General features: G+C 46.2%; 1 protein-coding gene across 1 annotated transcript in view; it reads left to right on the top strand.

The window, feature by feature from the left end:
* Positions 1 to 14,667: 14,667 nt before the first annotated feature.
* Positions 14,668 to 21,536, top strand: part of LOC138505090 (tesmin-like) — a 290,370-nt gene continuing 283,501 nt past the window's right edge. Inside the window, exons 1-2 of the mRNA XM_069625406.1 lie at positions 14,668 to 14,684; positions 15,039 to 15,141. Of these exons, the coding sequence (XP_069481507.1) occupies positions 14,668 to 14,684; positions 15,039 to 15,141 (120 nt within the window). The remainder of the gene's footprint in view (positions 14,685 to 15,038; positions 15,142 to 21,536) is intronic.

The raw sequence follows: 21,536 nt of genomic DNA, 5'->3' as shown, positions 1-21,536 counted from the left end.
CATGACCTCATTTACCCATCTCGCTATTGTAGCTGGAGCCACAGCTTTATAAGGCTTTCTGCGCGCTATCAATAACTGAGTCACATTCTGTGGCTTTATCGCTGCTGTTGCAGCTTCATAGCATTTTATGCACTTTGCTACGCAGAGCTTGTAGTTGTCACGGAAATATGGGTACGTGATAACCTTCGAGTTGGTTATAGTACGCTGAGTGATATTAAACGCTACTCCCTCTGGTTAAAAGATCTTTCTGCCTACTTCTAAGGCTTTAACATCTGATACTCTTCTGCATGATGCTAGGCAGAGTATGGTGGCTAACTTCTCTGATAGCTGTTTCCCTGACAGAAAGTCATTCCTTGGCCATTGTTCGAATAACTGCAGGATCTTGTTAACATCCCAAAGAGATGAGAATCTAGGCAGAGGGGGTTTGCTCACCTTGACTCCTTTAAGAAGCCTTGCCACTGCTGGGTGTTCTCCTACCGGGAGCCCGTCTACAAGCTCGTGTCCCGGCTGAGATAGCGGATCTGTAGACTCCCACCGTCCTAAAATCTTTGCCTCTAGAAGGTAGAGATGCTAGAAAATGTATGATGTTCCCTATAGGAGCTGAAATGAGAGGAATACCCCTCCCCGTGCACCATAGTTCCCAGGCCTGCCAAGCGGAATTATAGCTCTGCACTGTGGAAGGGGCCCATGAAACTCTGATAAGATCCGTAGCTTCCTCTGAAAGTCCCAGGAGGCACCATCTTCACCTGAAATCTTGCAGGCCAGGAGTGGTAGCGTCTGGTCCTGAATTAGAGGATGTGGGGCTCCTGCTGGATCGGATAGGAGATCCGCTCTGTGCGAAATCCTGTGGAGGAAATCCGTGGAAAGTTCCATCAGAACTGGAAACCAAGCTTGCGATTTCCATTCTGGTGTCACTATGACCAGATCTGCCTTGTCCCTGCATTCTTTTGCTAGTGCCCTCGCCAGCATCGCGAAGGGGGGAAGGCAGAATGGGTGTGACGCCCTCCAGCTTTGCAGGAACGCATCTATCCCTAACGCATCTGGATCCAATCTCCAACTGAAATATTGCGGCAGGTGAGCATTTAGCCTCGAGGCAAATAAGTCTGGATTCAAAGGTCCCCACCTCTGCTGTAATTTGATGAAGACTGATCTGTGCTATTAAGTACGGGGAGTTCCAGTCTGCTAATGTATTCTGCGCTCCAGGAAGATATTCTGCCTTGATCGATATCTTTTTGTCTAGGCAAAAGTGGCAGAAATCCTTCGCTAGCTCTGCTAGCATCTTGGATTGTGTGCCCCCCAACTTGTTGACATATCTCACTGCTGATACATTGTCCATCCGCAGGAGGATGCAAAATTGCACTCTGTCCTTGATAAAAGCTTTGACTGTGAAACAACCCGCTAGGAGCTCCAGACAATTGATATGGAGCGCTAGCTCCTCCTGAGACCATTTCCCCCCTGTTTCTTTGTGGCCGCATCTGGCTCCCCATTCTGATCTGCTGGCGTCTGACTCTATAATAAGTTCTGGTATGTCACCGTTCCACGCCTCCATGTTGTGGAGCCACCAGAGGAGCTGTGTCTTGCTGTCTTCGTCTAGAGGAACTTGGTGATGGTACCTCCATCCTCTCTGTAAGTACTTGATCGTGAGCCTCTGAAGAGCTCGATAGTGTAATGGGCTGGGAAATATTGCTTGGATAGAGGCTGCGAGCAGTCCAACTATCCTGGCTAGATTCCGAAGCGATATAGCCGGTCTCTTTAGAACTGGCCTCAGAACCTTCTTTATGGACCCTATCTTGGGCGCCGGGAGATCTAGGGTAGCTTTCCTCGTATCTATCACAAACCCTAGAAAGCATATCCTCTTGCACGGCTTCAATACTTATTTCTCTGTACTGACTAGAAAACCTATCCCCGAAAACAAGGATGTTGCCCATTGCATTTGCTTTTGCAACCTCTCCTTGTCTTCTGCCATAACGAGGATGTCATCCAGATAGATGATCATCCGAATTCCTTGATTCCGCAACGCGGTTGCCAGGGGTCTCATAATCTTGATGAAGGCCCATCGCGCTGATGCTAGCCCGAATGGCAGGGTCTTGAATTGCCATAACTCCTCCTTCCATATGAATCTTAGGAATGGACGGTACTGAGGTGCTATGGGCACCGTCAGGTATGCGTCCTTCAAGTCTAGGTGCACTAGCCAATTGTCTTTTCTGAGAAGATCCGCTAACAAATGGATTCCCTCCATCTTAAAATGTCTGTAAACTAGCCAACTTGTTTGCTCCTTTAAATTGATGACTGGTCGTACCTTGCCTTTGCGACGCACCAGAACCATGTTGCTCAGGAAGCCCGCTGTGTGCGGCTGCGCTCTCTCTATGGCCTGTTTGTTTGCTAGCGCCTGAATTTCTGTGTCTAATAACATTGTTTCTGCTTGCGAACTGTGCATGCGTGGAGAGGGGCATCGCTGCACTGGGGTCTCTAAGAACTCTAGATGAAAGCCCTGTGCGGTCTGCACGACCCACGTGTCTGCTGATAGCTTGCACCAATTATGCATGAAAAGCAAAGTTCTCTCTCCTACTGGGGATACATCGCTATGCGCTCTCTCACCTGTGGTGTTGTTCTGATGCCTGAAGCAGCCTCTGCCTCTGCGGCCCCTGAATCCTCTACTTCTGTTGGGAAAGAAGGCGTCCTGTTGGCGCGTATCCCAGTATTGGGCTCTCAGACCTTGGGGCTTTCTGTTTGAATTGTATCGGCCAGACGAGCGCCTTCTATATCGACTGGCCCTTGCAAAAGCCTGTCCAGGGAATACTTTCCTTATTGATGCCTGAGCGCAGTATAAGTTCCCATAAACTTGTCCATTTATTTCACAAATGTGTCCCCAAAGAGCAGACCTTGCGCACCCTCACCGGCTTCATATGAGGCTAGATCACCGAGTTTATTCTCTATCTTTAGTAGCATTGATCTATGCCTCTTGGCTGAAATTGCGCTGTTTGCATTTCCAAGCAAGCATACGGTTCTTTGAGCCCAGCCCGCTAAAGTAGCTGGATCTATGGGTTCCCCTGTGTCCTTGGCCCTCTCCGCCAGGTCCATTATCTTCGCGATGGGTCCCGTCAGGTCTAGGATCTTGTCCCGGCATGACTTACAGGGCCGGTCCATGCCTTTCCTGGCATCCTTCCCTGCCTTAATAACAAAGGTCATCATTTTAGGTTCCAGCTCTGGTGTATCGGTTACATTGCCAGTAAGTTCTGGTCTAGGGCATTCGCTCTGAGGCAGAATCTGGTCTCCTTTTCATGTGGCTTTCCTCTGGTGTGCTCTCCACTATGCTGGCTTTATTCTCGCAGTTTAATTTGCTCTCCACTGTAATGCTCTCTTTACCTAGACTTCTGTCGTCATCCTCCTGATCCTCCTCCTGGTCAAACTCCTCTGAGGATGAAAGAGCTTCCCCTACGTTTTTGCCCCTGGGGTAGGGGGTTTGAGGCTGAAACTGCTGATTTCGATAGAAAAGCGTTTCGTCTGCTAAAGGCATCAGCCGCCTCCTGGGACTTTTCTCTCTTCCCCATCGATGAGCCCGGGGGGGGGGGGGGAGTAGAAGAGTGTTTTCTCTTCCGGGCGACCTTAAACCCTCTTGTGGTGTTCTCCAGAGGCTTATTAGTGGAGGTCCCCTCACCTGGTTCGTCATGTATGTGAGCTCTGGTGCCCAATATGTTTTCGAGTGCTAGAAGCCTGTCTTACAGTGGTTGCACTCCTTTAGCTACAGCTTTCACCAGAGAGTCTCCTAGTACTCTCTTTGTGAAAGGTCAGTATCTTCCTCCTGCAGCTCCTGTTCCTGATCACTATACTCACTCCAGTCTGCTTCTCCCCTGTCACAGGCCATATTTGTGCATTGAGTAGAGGAAATCACTGCTGTAGACTTTACTAGTCTATCAATTCTGACTGGCTGAACAAAACCCTGCAGCCCAGGCTGAGCGTTTCAAAAATCCTCTTTTTTCTTTTTTGGTAATCCTTGATGTGTCTCTGGCGCATTGTGGGGTCTCTGCTGTCCGATTTCGGAACATTGGCATGACTGGAATCTATCGCGCATGCGCGCGTTGGACTAGTAATGCGTCACAGACCTGAGGCGCTGCTGCTCTAACAAACGGAATCTTGCAAAATCATGTCAATGCGACCGGAGCCTAAACGCGAGCGAGATCGCTCACAGCTCGGTCGCTTCAGTGATTAAATGTAAATAAAGGAATAACTCGGAAGCTGCAAATAACGTTGCGCGCCTCGCGTTGAAGGCAAAACACGCTGCGCGCATTATCTATACTGATATTACTCTTACATAAAACACACTGTATGCGCCACGCGCCCATATTAAATCTTTATACATTCGTAAATTGTACTACAGTAAGAAAGGGGTACTTAGCTGTGTCAGCAGCAAAAAAGAAGAGGAAAGGAACTAGTGCAGCAGGGAATTGTGTCATCAGGGGATCCCTCATTGGATAACAGGACTGAGGCTGTGGACTACCAAGCTGCTAGCGTTCATGGGGGCTGTAGTTTGGTCACCCCTTCTCATCGTGTTTCTTGTTAGTTTATTTTTTATGCCACTTTGGCACTGTTAAAAAAAAAAGAAAAAAAGAGAAATGATAAAAGATTTAAAAGGCTGTTATGCAGTAATAAAGAAGAATAAGCATAATGCTCACCTCCGGTCTTGTCATAGAATTAACAATCTCGTCATTCTGAGATACAACACTTAATGAGCCGAATGATCGAACTCTTAAGAGAGCAATATATAGTTGGCCATGACTGAATAAAGGTTTCGGAAGGTATAGGCAGATTCTGTCAAAAGCCTGCCCCTGTGACTTATTAATGGTCATTGAAAAGGCTAAACGTATAGGAATGTGTCTTTGAAAGGCATATTTTTATCAGATGGAATAAGAGGTATGGGCGGTATAAGAACAGCATCTGAGTTCAATCCATCGGTTACACAGGCCTCTATGATGTGTCTTTGTAGTTGCGTAATTGTCAAACATGTTCCATTGCAGAGTGTCCATTGCAGAGTCCCTTTGATGGCATAAGATTGTGGAGTAGCATAATTATAGCTCATAATTACAGCCCGTATTTTCAGTTTTAGCTCGTGAGCAGGCATTCGTCCTACAGCTTTTCGCTCTTTAGAGACTGAAATGCTGAGCCAGCAATTAACTGTTCATTGCCACTGGAACCCCAGTGCCCTGCGTGAAATGAAGTAGGGTTGGAAAGAAGTAGCTTGAAATTATTCCGAATGTTTGCAATAGTGTAAGGTGAAGGTGACCGCGTAGAACCATGCTCATTCTGTTTGTTAAAATGATAGCTGTTGTTGAAGTGGAATGGCACACAGAACATCAAAAGCAATAACGCATAGCAAAAATTGTCTAGATGAAATGCCATAGCTAAAATAACAATAACTGAGAAACGTTTACAGGTATGACTTGTGAGAATAATGTGGCAGACTCTAAAAGCTACACATGTTCACTTGTGTTTTAAATTAACAACACGTGTAAAGCTAGTTTTGGCCCCACCATTTGATGGCGGAAGTTCTTACAAGCTGGTTATGAGAGAAATGCTTTCCCAATCCCTTTTCGACATTAATAAACAATTGGACATCCTGTCTAGGCTCTGTGAAGATCACAATTTAAGCGTAATATTATGGCCAAAACAGTTTACCATCCTACTAAGTCAATGAAGGTTTCCCTGTTCAACAGTGAGACAATAAAAACAAGTTAACTGCTTTGATTATTTGGGGCTAAGGCTGACGGCAAAAGGACCTTATGTAGATCCAGTTGCCCGTAGCAAATGTATTCTTTTACAAATAGCGAGAGCCACTTCAAATTTTGCCCCTAGATTCAGTGGTAAGGCAAACGTTCCAACTTTAGAAGTATATAAAGCGCATGTGTGTAGTGCATTTTAATACAGGGCTAAACTCTGGGGACACACCACAAATTTTCTGTTTCAACTTGTTGAAAAATGTTTTCAGAATTTTTCAGGGGACCTTCCTAATAGTGCCCCTACAGTGACCATGTATCTTCAATTTAGGCTTTGTCAAGTTGCCTACAAGGTTTATTTTGGTTACGCCTTAACCCCTGATTTCATTTTTCACAAAGAATTTCTTTGGGAACTACTTGAATCAATAGAACACCCTTTGTGAAAGTGGCTTAGAATGATTAAGGTTAATAGATTTAGATTTGGCAAAGTTTTGGGGTAATGTGTAACCAATCAGACATGCTTCGTAGTATTGTAATAGATATGTTTGATGTATGTACCAGCGTGGAAGCTTGAGCCACTCCTACCTAGAGGGAAGGTGACAGTCGAGAGGGCCCCAGTTCCTATCTTCTCCCCACGTGCGCGCATGTATATGAAAAGTACCACTTTAAATCACTCCACATCTCTCTGCCAAATGCTTGCCAGTTTCTTGCTTTTTATTCAAGGTAGCAATAGACAGCCAAAGTCTGTGCAGAGATCTTGCATGATTGCAGCCTATAAGCATTTACAGGCAGACTACTTCAGTTGTTGGATTGCTCCAACAAGCGGGAAGAGAGATGACCACCAAGCAGAGCAGCAAAGAGTCCCAGTGATAGAGAGCATACCGGCAGATGTCATCAGCACACATCATTCTCTGGCAGGCACAACAGAGCTCTACGATGCAGACTATGACAGGTGTGCCACGGGCATGTGGAAAACCCCAAGGCCTTCCCAATACTAACCTTGGACTAACCTGCGTGCAACCCCCTAACACAAATTAGAACACTTACCAACGCGGGACACCATCTTTCTGACACGGCAGACCTGTGTGGCAAAAAGGGGCAGGCTTAGTCCCTGTTTTGTGTACGTTAACACATCCTGGATGTTACACCTCACCGCCTGCATCGACTGGCTCACAGGAAGATTATTGTCCTTCACAGGGGTGTACATCATTGTAGTGCCCCGTTTTATTCACGTTGGCAGCTGCCCTGGAAACTTTTTACTACTGTGCACTCAGCGGCACGTATGGACTACATTCCCATGTTTCCTGAGGCTATGTCATCTGACCCTCATTCTTACCTGGCTCTGCCTCCTCCTCAACTTAAACCCTGGCGCCAGGCAGAACGCTGCTTCTGATTGAAGTTGCAGCCGGTTTAGAAGTTCCGTCTTCTGCCTTTCCTGAACAGCTTTTTTCTGTGTATCAGACCTTGCTTACTCATTGGATTCGTTTGTCCTGCTTCTTTAAAGACTTTGGCTCTGTTCGTGTTCTGACCACCTTTTGTCCCCGGACTGCTCTGCTCACGATATTTGTACTGCTACCTGTTTGTGTACCTGAACTTGCACACCTGTTTTCGGATTGGTTTTCCTTTCTTTCCGTTTTGCCTGCACTTCGGACGCAGCGTTGGGGACTCCATTGTAGGCTTGCAGTCTTACGGTATGAGAATACATTAATTCCACTCCTTCCCAACAACAGCAGCCCATAGGCATAAGGATCATCTGCTGTTGGAAACTGTTTCTCCGGTAAGACTCTCCTTGTTCTGACTATAACTCAGTGCATTTTGTTTGTGCTCTGTTCCACGTCTGATGCCGCGTTGCCCAAGTACCATGTGCAAAACCCTCTGACAATACCTGCTTCTTTGCAAACTCCTGTTATCCAGATACCCATATGCTGAGTACACCTGCTGCCTTAACATTCCATCTTGATTGGACTTCTGTTTCATCTATTTCGTGCAAGCCAGGACGCTTTGCTGAGAGTGCACCACTCAGGCACTAGTGCACCCCTCGTTCCGCCCGGAATTAGCTTCCTTACTAACCTACATGTTTGTTGTTTTGTACTTCTGTTGTTTTCCTTTGGATTTTGGATAAGACTCTCATCCACTTGGTAAGGAATCTCTTGTGTTCATCTCTATTTCCAATACGGTTAGACACCCGTAATCAGAATAGTTGGTAAAGAATTCTTTTTTTATTTGTTTGTAGGGCGTGTGCCAGCATTGCCTCAATACAAGGGGAGGGTGTTGCTCAGGTATTCCTAGGGAAGAGTATAGGGAGAAAGGGTGTACCCTGTTATTCCCAGTTACTTACCTCTCATTCTTTCTTTACAGCTGGTTCTGTGGGCTCTTTTAAGCGATCGATCCCTTTGCCTGGTTGCATCCAGCAAAGGGTCATACCGTTGAAAAGAACTTGTTCCCTCACTGAGAGGAGGCTCGGTTGGAGGTTCCAAACCGGGCTCTTCAATCAACTACTCACACCTGTACCATCCTGGTCTCCGGTTTTGGCATACTCCCCGGCCAGTGAATAACACTGGATGAACAAGTCAGAGCGAGATTGGCTTGGGAAATATGTTGCATGTGAGTAGAAGGGACAGGATAAGAAGGGGCACAGGAAGGTGTGGGCTGTTAGAGTGAGCTCATAGGAGGAGGAGGAGGAAGCAGCAGACCAAGAGACCAAGTGGAGGAAGGACATTTGCAGGTAGGACCTTTTCAAGGAATAAATAGATAATTAGACTTATGGAGAAACCAAGTCCACTCATCAATTCAGGGTAGTCACAAATTAGCGGCAGCTTTATTTATCTTGAAAGACAAAAGACAAGCTACATCTTAACTGACTGCAAAAACCAGACCCGCCCCCCGGTCTCCCATCTTAATTGGTAATTTGCCAGGTTACTCAAGTAACTGATTTCCAAACGACATTTTGAGAACATTCAAGAACCACAAGGAAGGCCTTCTGTTGACGAGGAAACTCCCACACTCACAAATACGCTATAAAGCTTCATTACATGAGTCTGTTGTTAATGCAAACAACCAGGTAAGTTATCATGTGACAAGTTCCTTCTGAATGCTTGCCACTGAGAAGCTCTTCCACTCATCCTGTGGAGACAACTTTCCTTGTTTCTTCAACAGTCCTTTGTATAAGCTGGGCAAAACCAGTTTCATCAGTCACATGGTCCTATATAACCTTGGCAAGAGAAAGTGCAAGGCAGAATTTTTTATGAGTACGACCCGCACATGTCCAAGAATGAGTTCAAGAGAAAACAAGCATTGCAAAGAGCAAAATGTAGATAATGGGTCTCATTACGAGTCAGTCGGTCCGGAAATAACAGTGGCGGTAAACCCGCCACCACCGTTGTTTCCGGACCGGCTGATCTCAAAGAAGAACAGAGGTTAGTTCCAGGCTTCCATATACTGACTAATAAGGCACGTACACCTATTCACAGATCCCCATGGGAGAATGATTATGAGGTCCACAATGCCTGCAATTATTTGGTCCCAGCTGTGAGAAACTCAGTGATAACAAGTAAGACCGACACAAGGGAGCACAGCTTAAGGGTGTTTATTGTACAATAAATCCTGTATGCAGGTTGCAAAAATGCCTAATCTAAACCTAAATCTAAAATGGGAGCAAGCGTCAACCATCAAATGAAAAATAAGACAGTCCTAGTGGTGTCGTGTCAAATCAAAAAGGCCTATACTAAGAAATCTATTGCCAAACCTCACATCTAATATAAAAAGGGGTGTGGGATTGTTCTCAAGAAAGGAAATAAGTGTTATAATAATAATTCTGTAGCTTGTTTCTTCCTTCCCTTCTTTTTGGACACGGGGCAAGATGGGAGCTTGGAGCACAGTACAGTACAGTCTCAGACTTCTACAGCACGAGACGACAGTTCCAATGGTAGTTCTTAGGGCCGCTGATGGCCAAATCTTGTTTCCAGTGAAAGTCTCTTGCCTTGGGGCCTGATGTGTTCAAAGTAAGAAAACAATGTTCCTTTAAAAAAGGAAAGTTTGTTTCCAAAGTTCACTGGGTGACGAGGTCACCCCTGGGTCCCCCTCTTTTGGGCGCTCACCCTTCTCAATTGTTTATCACAGTTTCACATAGTGTGACAACTTCACCCCTGGGTCCCACTCTTCTGGGTTCTCACCCTTCTCAATTGTTTATCACAGTTCCTTTATCAAACAACTTTGGGTGACAGCCTCACCCATGAATCTCCTCCGGTCGGGTTCAGGCCCCCCTTCTCTTTATATTCTTGGGTGATGGCTTCACCCCTGGATCTCCCTCGGTTGGACTCGGATCTCGGATCCCTCTTACCTTTTTATATTCTTGGGTAATGGCTTCACCCCCAAACAACTTTGGGTGACAGCTTCACCCCTGGATCTCCCTCGGTCGGGCTCAGACCCCTCTTTGCGACTTTTATTGGGATTCAATTCCCTTTTTTTCACAGTGCTTGTAGATCTAAGTCTTTCGATTGTACAGGGATTTTGCTTGACCCTACTGTATGACCACATTGACCTATTTGCGGACCTTCCAACTGCCTTCTGGTAGTTTATCTCATGTTGGCCTTGACCAGAGTCTCTCGAGTTACCACCCACGTGGTGACAGTTTCCCTCTGCAGCTGGTCTCCCCTTCCATTTGTACTTGTTACAGTTCATTAACAGTTCCTCAAACTTAGTTCAAACTTGCCACTTTGTGACTTCCAATCAACACAGCCCGGTTCTTATCGGTACTCCCTCCAACTCACCAGCTGTGTCGAACCGCTTGACTTTTGGTTTCTCCGGAGTCAAGGCTGGTTCCACATGCGCACAAGCTTTCCTTGCTCCTGCTTATCGGCATAGGCTTGCCCTGTGTACCGTTGACATCTGCTGTAAGACACTTGTGCTATTGTTCGCGGTCTTAGGCTCTCTTCCACAAAGGTTCTGCTGGCTTGGGACAAAAAGGGCAAGGTCACTCCTCACCTCGCCACCCTCGCGATTCCTGCCACCTTTCTCATTCTTTTGAACTGCCACGTGGTAGCCGTCTCGTCGTGCTGTCTGCTATACTAGCCTTGCTCGTACTGCGCTCACTTGCTCCACCTTTTATCCCTATGGTGAGAGGAAAGGGACGTCAGGTGTGTTTGATTGAGGTTAATTGCCTTACTTTGCCTGATGCCAGGGTTGGGATATGTCAGGTTCAAGGTTCTGGGGTTAGTCCGTTGTCCCTTGTGTTGCGCAAGTGTTAGAGTTAGAAAGGGCGGTGCAGTGGTTTGATATGCGCTTCGTGAGAGGATGGGGAAAAGGTAAAAAAAGGGGGATACCACGTCACACCTGTTGTTGTCCCACTTCCCGAGGAGCCCCCATCCAGGTGATCCTCCGTTACTGGTCCACCCCCAGGAACTGGATCCAATAGCGATGGCCGTGTCCTGGCCACTTGCATGACAGATCCTCGAGGTTTAGACAGGGAGACACCTTCAGGTTTCTCACACAGCGAACGAGAAGATCATGCTTGACACATATTTAAGGGTGGACCTACCAATTAACTGCTTTGGGTATTTCACTCCAGCCCAAAAAAGCCAGACAATGTGATCATATAATGAATTCACTGTGGTCAACCAAGCAAAGCATTGCAGCAGTCAGGGCCTTGCGAATGTACTCCTCCCCAACCCCTATCCAGGTTCAGTGGGGGGAGATTTTCTGACAATTCGGTGGGGTATCCTGTGGTACACCGAGCGGGCCCAAATAGGGAGGACACCTCAGCTTCGAAGATGATCGGGGCCCACCGTGGGGTTCCAGCTCTGTCACTAAGGACATAACATCTTCCAGGCACCAGGATCCACAGGGCTTTGGGCAGTGCATGCCAACGGAAGGAGTCGACAAAGGGACAGTGAAAGCTGACTGGGGTAGTGTCATGGATGAGGCCGGAGGCCACTGCCAGACCCAGCAAACTCTATACCCAGGAGCAGAGTTGAGAAGGAACTAGTGGACACACTTTTAGGCACACCCGATATCTCAGCTGGTCCCAATTTGGGATAATTTGCATTTTCATCCCGGGAAAGGGCACGCTGGGACCCATGCTAAGTAGGAATAAGAGACCAAAAGCTACACGCACTGGATCCTGGTCCAAAGATACTGAGGGTTGACTTCATAGGGTCAAAGAGGAAGCATGAGCTGAGAGGACATCCCCAAAAGAGCCAACAGAGGTCAGAAGGATGCCATGCTCGGAAGAGTATGACGTCACCGGGGGACATATGGTGATGAAGGCAGAAACACCTTATCTGCCTCTGGAAGAGGAAGATGAGGAACGCTCCCTTGAGGGAATAGATCAACTGCAGGCAGTCCTTTTACAGCAATGGCCCAAAGAGAATCTGAAACCCCTCCTGGAAAAAAGGGAGGTCAGAACAGAAAAAATATGCGTCAAGTAGTTTGTGGGAATAGGGGACCCATTGGAGATCTATGCACGACACCCAGACCACAAGGTTCAGAACTTGCCCCCATAGTGAAAATAATGGCCCAGAAGAAGGGTAATAGAACAACAGGCAAGCAAGGCATCCACCATCGACATCTTAACGCCCAGGGTGACCTATTGGAAGAAACCTTCTGGGCGCAGGATGAAAATAAAGGGAAGATGGTGTGGTCCCTGCTAGACTCCGGCAGCAACTACAGTGTCATCCATCCGAAATGTCTATCTCCACCTAGCTTGCAAGCAGGAAATCCCTCAGCCATCTGTTGCATCCATGGGGACTGGTTAACATACCCCACAACAATGGTAGACATTCAAATGAGAGAAGCCACCTGAAAGATCAAGGTCCTGGTAAATCTGAACCTCCCCGAGGATCTACTATTAGGCCACAGATTCCCTGGGTTTCGAGGATGGCTGGAATCCCTGTCTCAACAGAGACCAGACAACAAGACACTAACTCTCAGAAAACAGAGAATGAACCTCATGACAAAGTGTTATGCATTGGGGACCGTAGACATAGTTATCAATATCATAAAGGCTTTTTCAGGGCAAGGTCCAGAGGTTAGCCAGGAACAAAAAGGGTCAATACACGCTTGGTACTAACCGGGAGAGTGGGGATGCTTGGGTTAAGGAGGAAATTACTTATTTTAGATGAAAGAGTGAGGGAAGGCCATTGGTGCATTGTCAAATAATTTTAATTAAAACCTTTGAACAATCTCTGGAAGCTGGCTTGTTCTTTAGGCCATCTGTGACAAAAGACAATTGGTATTTTATCTATTAGGTAGCTGCCTATAACAATGCCATGGGGGGGTGTGACAATTACTGAACTTGGTTATTTAACCGTAGCATTATTTTGCCCATTATGTACCAATACCAGGAGGAAATGGATTCTCCCAGTCTTGGCCAGCAATACGTTTTCAATCAAAGGGATGCCCCTTTGCTTTTTACAATGTATTTCTTTCTGCTATTACACTAGCCGTTGGCAATGTAAGTTATTATGCATGGTACATTAGATGTACACATTAGAATTTTGCTGGACCAAGCATAATGCTTAGAGGTTCTAGGTACTAAACAATGTGCTTGTTTTTGTCTTGTCTTTTGGATATTTTAATTGTAAATATTGATATGTACCTTTCCTAAGTGATGATTTTTATAAGGCATTTTTCTGTATTATTGTTTTACCTTAACATAAACAAATACTTTCTGAATAATGGAAATGATGATGAGTCTACATAGAATAAAAGCAATGTAGATGCTCAGACCATCTGTATGTTTGCCCATGGTGGACTGTTTCGGTCAATAGAGCCGCTAAAGCAACGATGGCCAGATGCAGTGTGTCATTTATTTCTAAAGCTTACAACTAAGAGGAATGGAGGATTCACATGGACTCTTGGCTCATTCCAACTGGGACTAGTTGATTCTGAAAATTGCAGGGCTGCTACCTGGCCTACACCATTGGCTTTTAGTAAGAATTATGCTGTGGATACAACTCCTAGAAAAAGGCATCATCTGGTCAAGAAGTGCTTTTCAACCTATATGCTTGTCACCTGTTCTTCGAATGCTGTCTCTTCCCCTATTGCATTATTAGACATTTGTAGTCTGGTGCCAACCATTTGGGAAGGAGCGAGGGCAGGATAACTGTGAAATGACAAATTACCTTTATGGTGATTTAGGTTCTTTTAGCCTTTGCTTCCTCCGCCCCTTTATCCACTCTGCCATCTCCAAATAGCATACACTGTGTTTCGGCCGCCTCCCTGGAAAGAGTGTAAAAACATATGGACATTAGTGTGAAGGTTGGTGATGCACTGGTATTGGGGCCGGTATAGCAAACATAGGGATTCCAAAGCATATGGGCACTGCTCTCAAACCCCCTCAATCAAAAATTCCTAAAGTGGTAGCTTTTGTTTTTTTGTCTTTTTGGATATTTTAATTATAAATATGGATATTTAATCTTTCTATAAGTGATCATTTTTATAAGGGATTTTTCTGTATTCTTGTATTACCTTTCCTTAAACAAATACTTTCTGAATAATGGAAATGATGATGATGATTCTACATAGAAAAAGAAAATGTAGATGCTAAAACCATCTGTATGTTTGCCCATGGTGGACTGTTTCCATCAATAGAGCCGCTAAAGCAACAATGGCCAGTGTGTCATGTATTTATAAAGCTTACTACTGAAGGGAATGGAGGATTCGCATGGACTCCTGGCTCACTCCAACTGGCCCAAAATAGCATCAGTAATCTTTCATAGGTGTGCCCTTGATTCTGCAAATTGCAGGGCTGCTACCTGAACTACACCATTAGCTTTTAGTAAAAATTATGCTGTGGATACAACTCCTACAACTCCTAGAAAAGGGCATTATTTGGTCAAGAAGTGCTTTTCAACCTATGTGCTTGTCACTGTTGTTCAAATGCTGTATCTGCGCCCTATTGTAAAATTGGCATTTGTAGTCTGTTGCCAACCAGTTGGGAAGGAGGGAGACCAGGATAATGGTGAAATTACAAATGTAGGTTCTTTTAGCCTTTGCTTCCTCTTCCCCTTTATCCACTCTTCCATCCCCAAATAGCATTCACTGTGTTTTGGCTGCCTCCCTAAAAAGAGTGAAACAACAAATGGAAATTAGTGTGAAGGTTGGTGATGCACTGGTGTAGGGGCAGGTCTAGCCCTGCTCTCAAACCCTCTCAATCAAAAATTCCTAAAGTGGCAGCCTTTGCTTCTCAGTTTGTCCAACCTTTTGTGAAGGAGAGAGAACCATGGATTGAGATGCATATCATTTTTCATATTTTCTTGATTGTTAGCATTGCCATCAGTATTAATCCAGTGACTGCATATATTTAACTAGCATATCTCCTCGTTCTAGGTACTGCGATTGCTTTGCAAATGGTGAATTTTGCAGCAACTGTAATTGTAATAATTGTTACAACAATATACAGCATGAACTTGAAAGGTTTAAAGCTATAAAGGTAATATATAAACATTATTAATGCTACATGATATAAACTGTACATAGACGCATGTAACTACTGAACAAAGCACTGCAGAAAATATGTGGAGTGAGATGAGGAATTGTGAATGGTACTCTTCATTACTTTTAGTCCTCTTGACTACTCCAACTCCTTACTAAAGGATGCATTCCTACTTCACTGATGCAGAATCCCCAGCACAATCATATAAACAAATTACGAGAATTTGTCCTCAATTCCCAAATTCTGTCAGAGCATAAAACCCAACTCCATCAATTCACTTCCTGCACTCACATCAGCAGAACAAGCCAATTTATAGGGCTTGGATGTGCAGGAGGTGTACATAAAAATTGTAATGCCCATCACCTCTGACTCCCGTGACAAAGCCGTATATTGTATGCTGAGTGATGTGGTTAGGATGACCATGGAGGGTCGGTGTCACCTCTCGCAACCTGATGTGGAGTCAGAAGCTAATAGACCAGAGATGCCCCAATCTCCACAGCCCATTATCAGCCTTTAAGAATTCAACCTGGCACTGAACTCAGTGGGACCCCGAGATGGTTTACTACAGGATCCTATAAGAAATTGCAGCTCAAAGTAGTGAACCTCTGAATCCTGTAGAGGGCAAACTCTCTGGCGGGTGTAAACGTGTGCAGTGCGCCGGATTTGTGTACCTGCATTCCTGGGTGCTGCGGCAGATCCTGTCTCGTCCACGATTGAGTGGAACCGGTCCTTGGTGCTGATGTAAACAGACACAGAAAATGGGCACAGTGTCCAATCCATGAATTGGGAACGTGGTATAGCCCTGCCGCCATTTCTCAGCACCACGACAAGAGACCCTGAGGATTTATGTAGACAGGGTAAGTGGCAATACTGAACCCAGGTGTCTGGCAGAATGCAAGTAGAAGGAACAGAGAAACCGACTACCAAGGAGGGAATGCAGCGATAGCGGAGAAGACAGAGCGAGGCAGAGCAGAACCAACAGGAAGAATGAGAGGGAAGGCTGAAAGGCAGACAGAGAAAATGAAAACTACAGGTGACAGAGCGCTCCAAGGATAGGAGACGGAGGGTAGCCTGGGAGCATTCACAAAAAGTGTTGAGATGCAACAGGCACTGGGGTACCCTTTGGTTAAATAGGGGCTGGCTGGAAGGAAGCCTGTGTCCCTGTTGTCGAGGAGACGAGAAAAGCTCCTTTGTGTACATGCTGTGGGGCCTAATGGAGGGCTCCCCATGCATGTGCACTGCGAGCAAGATGGCAGCGCCTAAATACATCGGAGGAATCGACCCGCAGTTGCCACAGTGTGCAGCAGGGGAAGCTGGCAATTCACCTGATGATCCGTGTGCTGTGGCCTGTCCAGTGCCACCGACGGCACTGGCTCCAGGTAAGACCAGGGGTGGCCCTGGCTGGCTTAGCATGTGACACTCTATCCCCCTCACCAAAGAGCTGGGGCTCTCAGCTTCAATGGGAAGTGGATGTATAAATGACGGACCAGCTTCAGGTTGCCATGAACATCTGTAAGGCGAGTAGCCCTTCCAATGGATAAGGTACTGAAGACAGCCCCCGACCATATGGGAATCACAAATGCCCTCTACTTTATACTCTGTGTCACCATCAATTTATAGGAGCAGAAGACGACCAACCACACAGTGTGAGGAATTGTTACGCTCACCTGGTATCCAGGGGGACACCACCAAGCTGTAGGGACACTGGTATCCTTCTCTGCAGTTCCCAGATGTGGCCAGCGGGGGAGTTCTGCCTGTAATACAGGGGGGCTATGTTCAAGACTGGGCAACTGGGGTAATTAGCCTCCCACCCCGTATGCCTTCAGCCCCTCTGCGGCCTCTCCTCACCTTATTATTGATTCAGGTGTGTTTTCCGTCCTTCCTTCTTGGCAGGGGCGCGTTGTCCTTTGTGGGCGGATGCAATCTAGGTACTTCACTGACGCCGGCCCATTTGAAGTCTTTCAGGTAGGTCTTATTGCTGTTGTATATTGTTGTTATTCCTGCATGCCTTTCTTGGTTTAATAATGTCTCTTTCTCTTCCTTAGATGTGCGGAAGTCCAGTATGGTGCATTGGCTGAATTGGGTCTCGTCAGTAAATGATGGCGTGCAATGAGCACTATGATGCGGTAAGTAGGCGCTATGCGCAGCGCAGTGATGCCTTGCCTTTGCTAACCTGTTTTCTTTTCTTTCCCATGGATCGCGGTGTCACCCAGGGTGTGGAATTCCGAGGCGATGCTGGTCGAGAGGCGACTTGCTAGGTAAGCTTTTTTGGCACAGTTCGTAATGTTGTAATGTCTCTAATACCTTGTTTCTTTCCTTTTTTGAAGGTCCGTCGGTCCGGGAGACGTGTTGATCCTAGGAAGCTGTTCGCAGGAGCTGTGGGCGGCTAACGATGAAAATTGCAGGTAAGATGCTGCTGCTATGTTCCTTTTGTCTCCTTACAGGTGCTGTTTCTCCGAGGTTCACGGGTATAGCTGGACACGGTGAACGTCACATTGCAGAATTGCAGCTGTGGTTTAAACAGCTTCAAGAAAGTAGTCCAGGTAAAGTAGTTCCTAGGCTACCACACCCAAAACACTATACCGCATAGCTTGGTTCCTAGGAGCCAAGCTATGTGGATGCCTCCATGTTGGCTGGCTCCAAGAGGGCCTAGACAGTGGATGCCTAGGTTTATTGGAGACTCGAACCAAGACCTCTCCTGGCCCATGGGCTTGCCAGAGGGGTTTTTGGATGTGGGTCGTGACAGGAATCCCCATGAACAGGTTGAAAAAGAGACATGTAGAACACCGGGAGGATGTGCCAGGAAGGAAGAAGTGGAGGGGAAAAGCCACTGCCGAAAACAACCGAACAATACAAAACAGGCCAATGAAGCATGGAGACAGTTTTCGGGAACAGTTGTGCAATGGCAAGTTCAGGGTTGAATGCCACACCCTATTCCTGACCTCAAAGGCAAGTCCCGGCTTTGTTTCTTGTTGGCCTGCAGGGCATAGCTGGCTTTAGCCTTCCCTAATGCTGAAACGACTGCTTTGTGCACGTTCTGAAGATGCTGAAGCAGGACTCTGACGTAGCCAGAACCGGCACCAGAGGTAAGGACTTTGGATGGTATCCATACTGACTTAGAAACAGCTGCAAGTGATGGAGGAGTGCCTAGAATTGTTATAGGCCACCTCTGCCACAACCAGGTGATTGTACCAATCAGATTGAAGAGCGTTTGTAAAACACTGTATGTAATCTTCCAAGGTCTGGTTGGCATGCTCAGTCTGTCCATCGGTCTGAAGGTGGTAACCCAAGCTCAGGGATCTGTGAATTCTGAAAGACATGCAAATCGCAATTCCAAAATTGGACAGGAAATGTTGTCCCCTGTCCAACATTGTTTTCTCGGGTAATCCGTGGAGCCGGTAGATGTTATGGATGACCGACGGGGCCATCTGCAAAGATGTGGGTACTTTGGCAAACGGTATAAAGTGGGAAAGCTTGCTGAAACAGTCCATGATAACTATGACACAGGTATGGTTATTGGATGGGGGTAGGTCAAAGATAAAGTCTATGGTGACCGTGTGCCAAGGGTATGGAGGTGCTTCCAGTGGTTGCAAAAGGTGCACCAGTCTGCTGCAGGAACTTCTATATTGGGTGCAGGTAGGGCAGGAGGCAGCATAGTCCTTAATCTGTGTGGACGGTAGGGCCCCTGAACTGATGGGAGACCAATTCAATGGTGGACCGTTGTCCACGATACCCTGCGATGGGGGAGTCATGGAGTTCTTGTAGGATGGCTCTTCTCAGACAAGCTGTAGTAACATATAAATGAACAACCCATCTGTCATGCAAGTATCACGGTGGCGTAACAAAGAGGGCACTGCAGGGTCCATCATCGTAGCATGCCACATATGGTCCAGATAAGAAGGGACCACAGCCACAACATGTTTCAGAGGTAGAAGTAATGGATGTTCTTGTTCCTTTATCCGAGTGCGCCTCTGCTGAATGGCAGAGGGCATTGGACTTCCCATTTTGATTTCCAGGGATAAATTATGGTAAAATCAAATTCCGAGAAGAAAAGTGCCCAACGTGCTTGCCATCCATTGGTACAAGCCAATGAGTGGATCAATTGCAGGTTGCAGTGGTCTTTGCAGCCATACACTGGATGTCGTGCCCCTAGAAGGTGATACCTCCATTCCCTGAGACACTCCTTGATCGCCAGTAGTTCAGGGGCTAAGCATAGCCAAACAGTTTAAAATTAAGTGTTGATTGATTGTAGGACAGTTATTCTTAGATCATCATAAGAAAAAGCCATTTGAGAACATGTTAAATTAGAAATCAAGTAAGTAACACTGCCAGCGGGTCCTTTCTTCTATATTGGAGCTCAATGCATTTCGGGACCAGCACATCCCTTCGTTATGAGCAATTTATAAAAAATTGATGAAGTTTAACAGAAAAAATAAATATCAGTAAGTAATTCGTAATAATGCCACAATTATGACAATGTATATTCAGAAAAACAAGAGGTTGATTTACCTTATGGAAAAAGTAAAAATGGTAAAATTCCATATGGGTAAGCAAACTTCAAAGGATGCCAACCCTCCGTTCTAGAACAAAACAAAAGAGGTGATGGCTGGAGGGTTTAGAATTGATCGTAACCTCTGCCATTGCTCTGGCCAATCTCCCAGACCATTGTTCTTCGCCTGCGTAGCCATTATAAAAGGGGAAAGACCAAGTGCAAATCAGGCTTGTCCCCACCCCAAAAGTGCAAGTCCTGCCCATACTGCTTGATCACATCCCTTCCGCACGAGACCACAAGCATCCCCAGACATGCTTCAGCCTTGTTGGGCCTCATCAGTGAGGAGTAGCTTGGGTTTCTATGCTGTGGTGGTGTGGAAGGTTTACCAGAGCAGTGCCAGTGGTTCAGATTAATTCAAAACCTTCCAACTATGACGTTTTAGTTTTAGTTTCTCTCCCTATGCGAGAGAGGGTATTCCCAGACGTGGGTCCCTTGCTTGCTGTGCCATAGGGAACCAAGCTGCACCTCACTGATGAGGCCATGGTTTGGGGTTGCTTGTGTTTCCATGCAGAGAGGACCTGCTCCCATTGGTGGCAGTACCTGACTGATTTACATATGGCTGGACCACTTTTGCAATGGCATAGACAGGCTAAAAAACAGTGGTGTGGAAGGTTGTGTAGAGCAGTGCCGGTGGTTCAAAACCTTCCACCCATCACTTTTTTGGTTTTAACCCTCCTCTTTAGAGTCATAGAAAAAATATTTTGTAATATATTTCACACTAAGGATCGGGCAAGAGCTAAGTGATACTGGAAGGGGTCTGATTGGTTCTCTCGGTTTGATCGTCCGTTTGGGGGTGATGACTGGTAGATAGCCGGACGTCAATTTGCGCCATTGTACAACACTTTCTCCAGAAGTTGAAGACGAACTGGCTACCTCGATCGGAGATCAGGACTGATGGGAAGCCATGTAGTTTAACAATACCTTTCAGGAATACTTTGGCCAACATGGATGCGTCAGGGAGGCCTTTGAGCGGAATAAAGTGTTCCATTTTTGAGAATAAGTCCACGACTACACGAATGATGTTAAACCCTTGACTGGGAGGTAGGTCAGTGATGAAGCCGAGAGAAAGAGTGTGCCATGGAGTGGGAGGAATGTCTAAAGGTTGTAGAAGAACGGATGGTTTTTGTTTTTGCGACTTATTTTGTGCGCAGACTCCGCAGGACTGAATATATTGGATGATGTCTTTACGCCAGGCAGGCCACCAGAAGTTCTATTTCACCTTAGCTAGAGTCTTGGTGATTCCAGGGTGCCCTTCGATCAGTGAAGCGTGATAACCCGAAATGATGTGTTGTTGTAACTCCTTGGTAGGTACATACAGATGATCCTTAAAAAAAGGTAAGTGGACTTTGATGGAATATTGTTCCCCTTGCGCTTGCCATGCAAGGAAAGCATCAGGATTCATGGTCCATTGAATCTCGTTTCTCAGTTCTACTTGAGTTAAGGCTGTCGTGAGGCACAAGAGTTTGTCTTCTGGTATAATAGGTACTAGGTCTGGAGTCGTATATACTATGTCATCAGTGCCCGTACGAGATAGTGCATCAGCTTTTCCATTATTGACCCCTGGTCGAAACGTGATGTCATAATCGTATTCGGCTAAGAAAAGGGCCCACCTCAATTGACAGAGGACTGGGCTTTAGCTGTTTTAAGATACTGCAGGTTTCGGTGGTCCGCGATAACTGTAATGGTGTGTCTGGACCCCAGAAAGTAGTGCCGCCATGCCTTAAAGGCGGATTTTATAGCCAAGAGTTCTTTGTCAGTGATGGCGTAATTAATCTCCGGAGGTGAGAATATTTTCGACAAGAAGGCCACTGGGTGTAGCTGGCCGGTTTCTGGATCCCTC

Source organism: Ambystoma mexicanum, chromosome 11, assembly GCF_040938575.1.
Source record: "Ambystoma mexicanum isolate Mex_15411 chromosome 11, UKY_AmexF1_1, whole genome shotgun sequence".
NCBI classification, from domain to species: Eukaryota; Metazoa; Chordata; class Amphibia; order Caudata; family Ambystomatidae; genus Ambystoma; species Ambystoma mexicanum.
The sequence above is the reverse complement of the archived record's forward strand: the minus strand, read 5'-3'. Positions and strand labels throughout refer to the sequence as shown.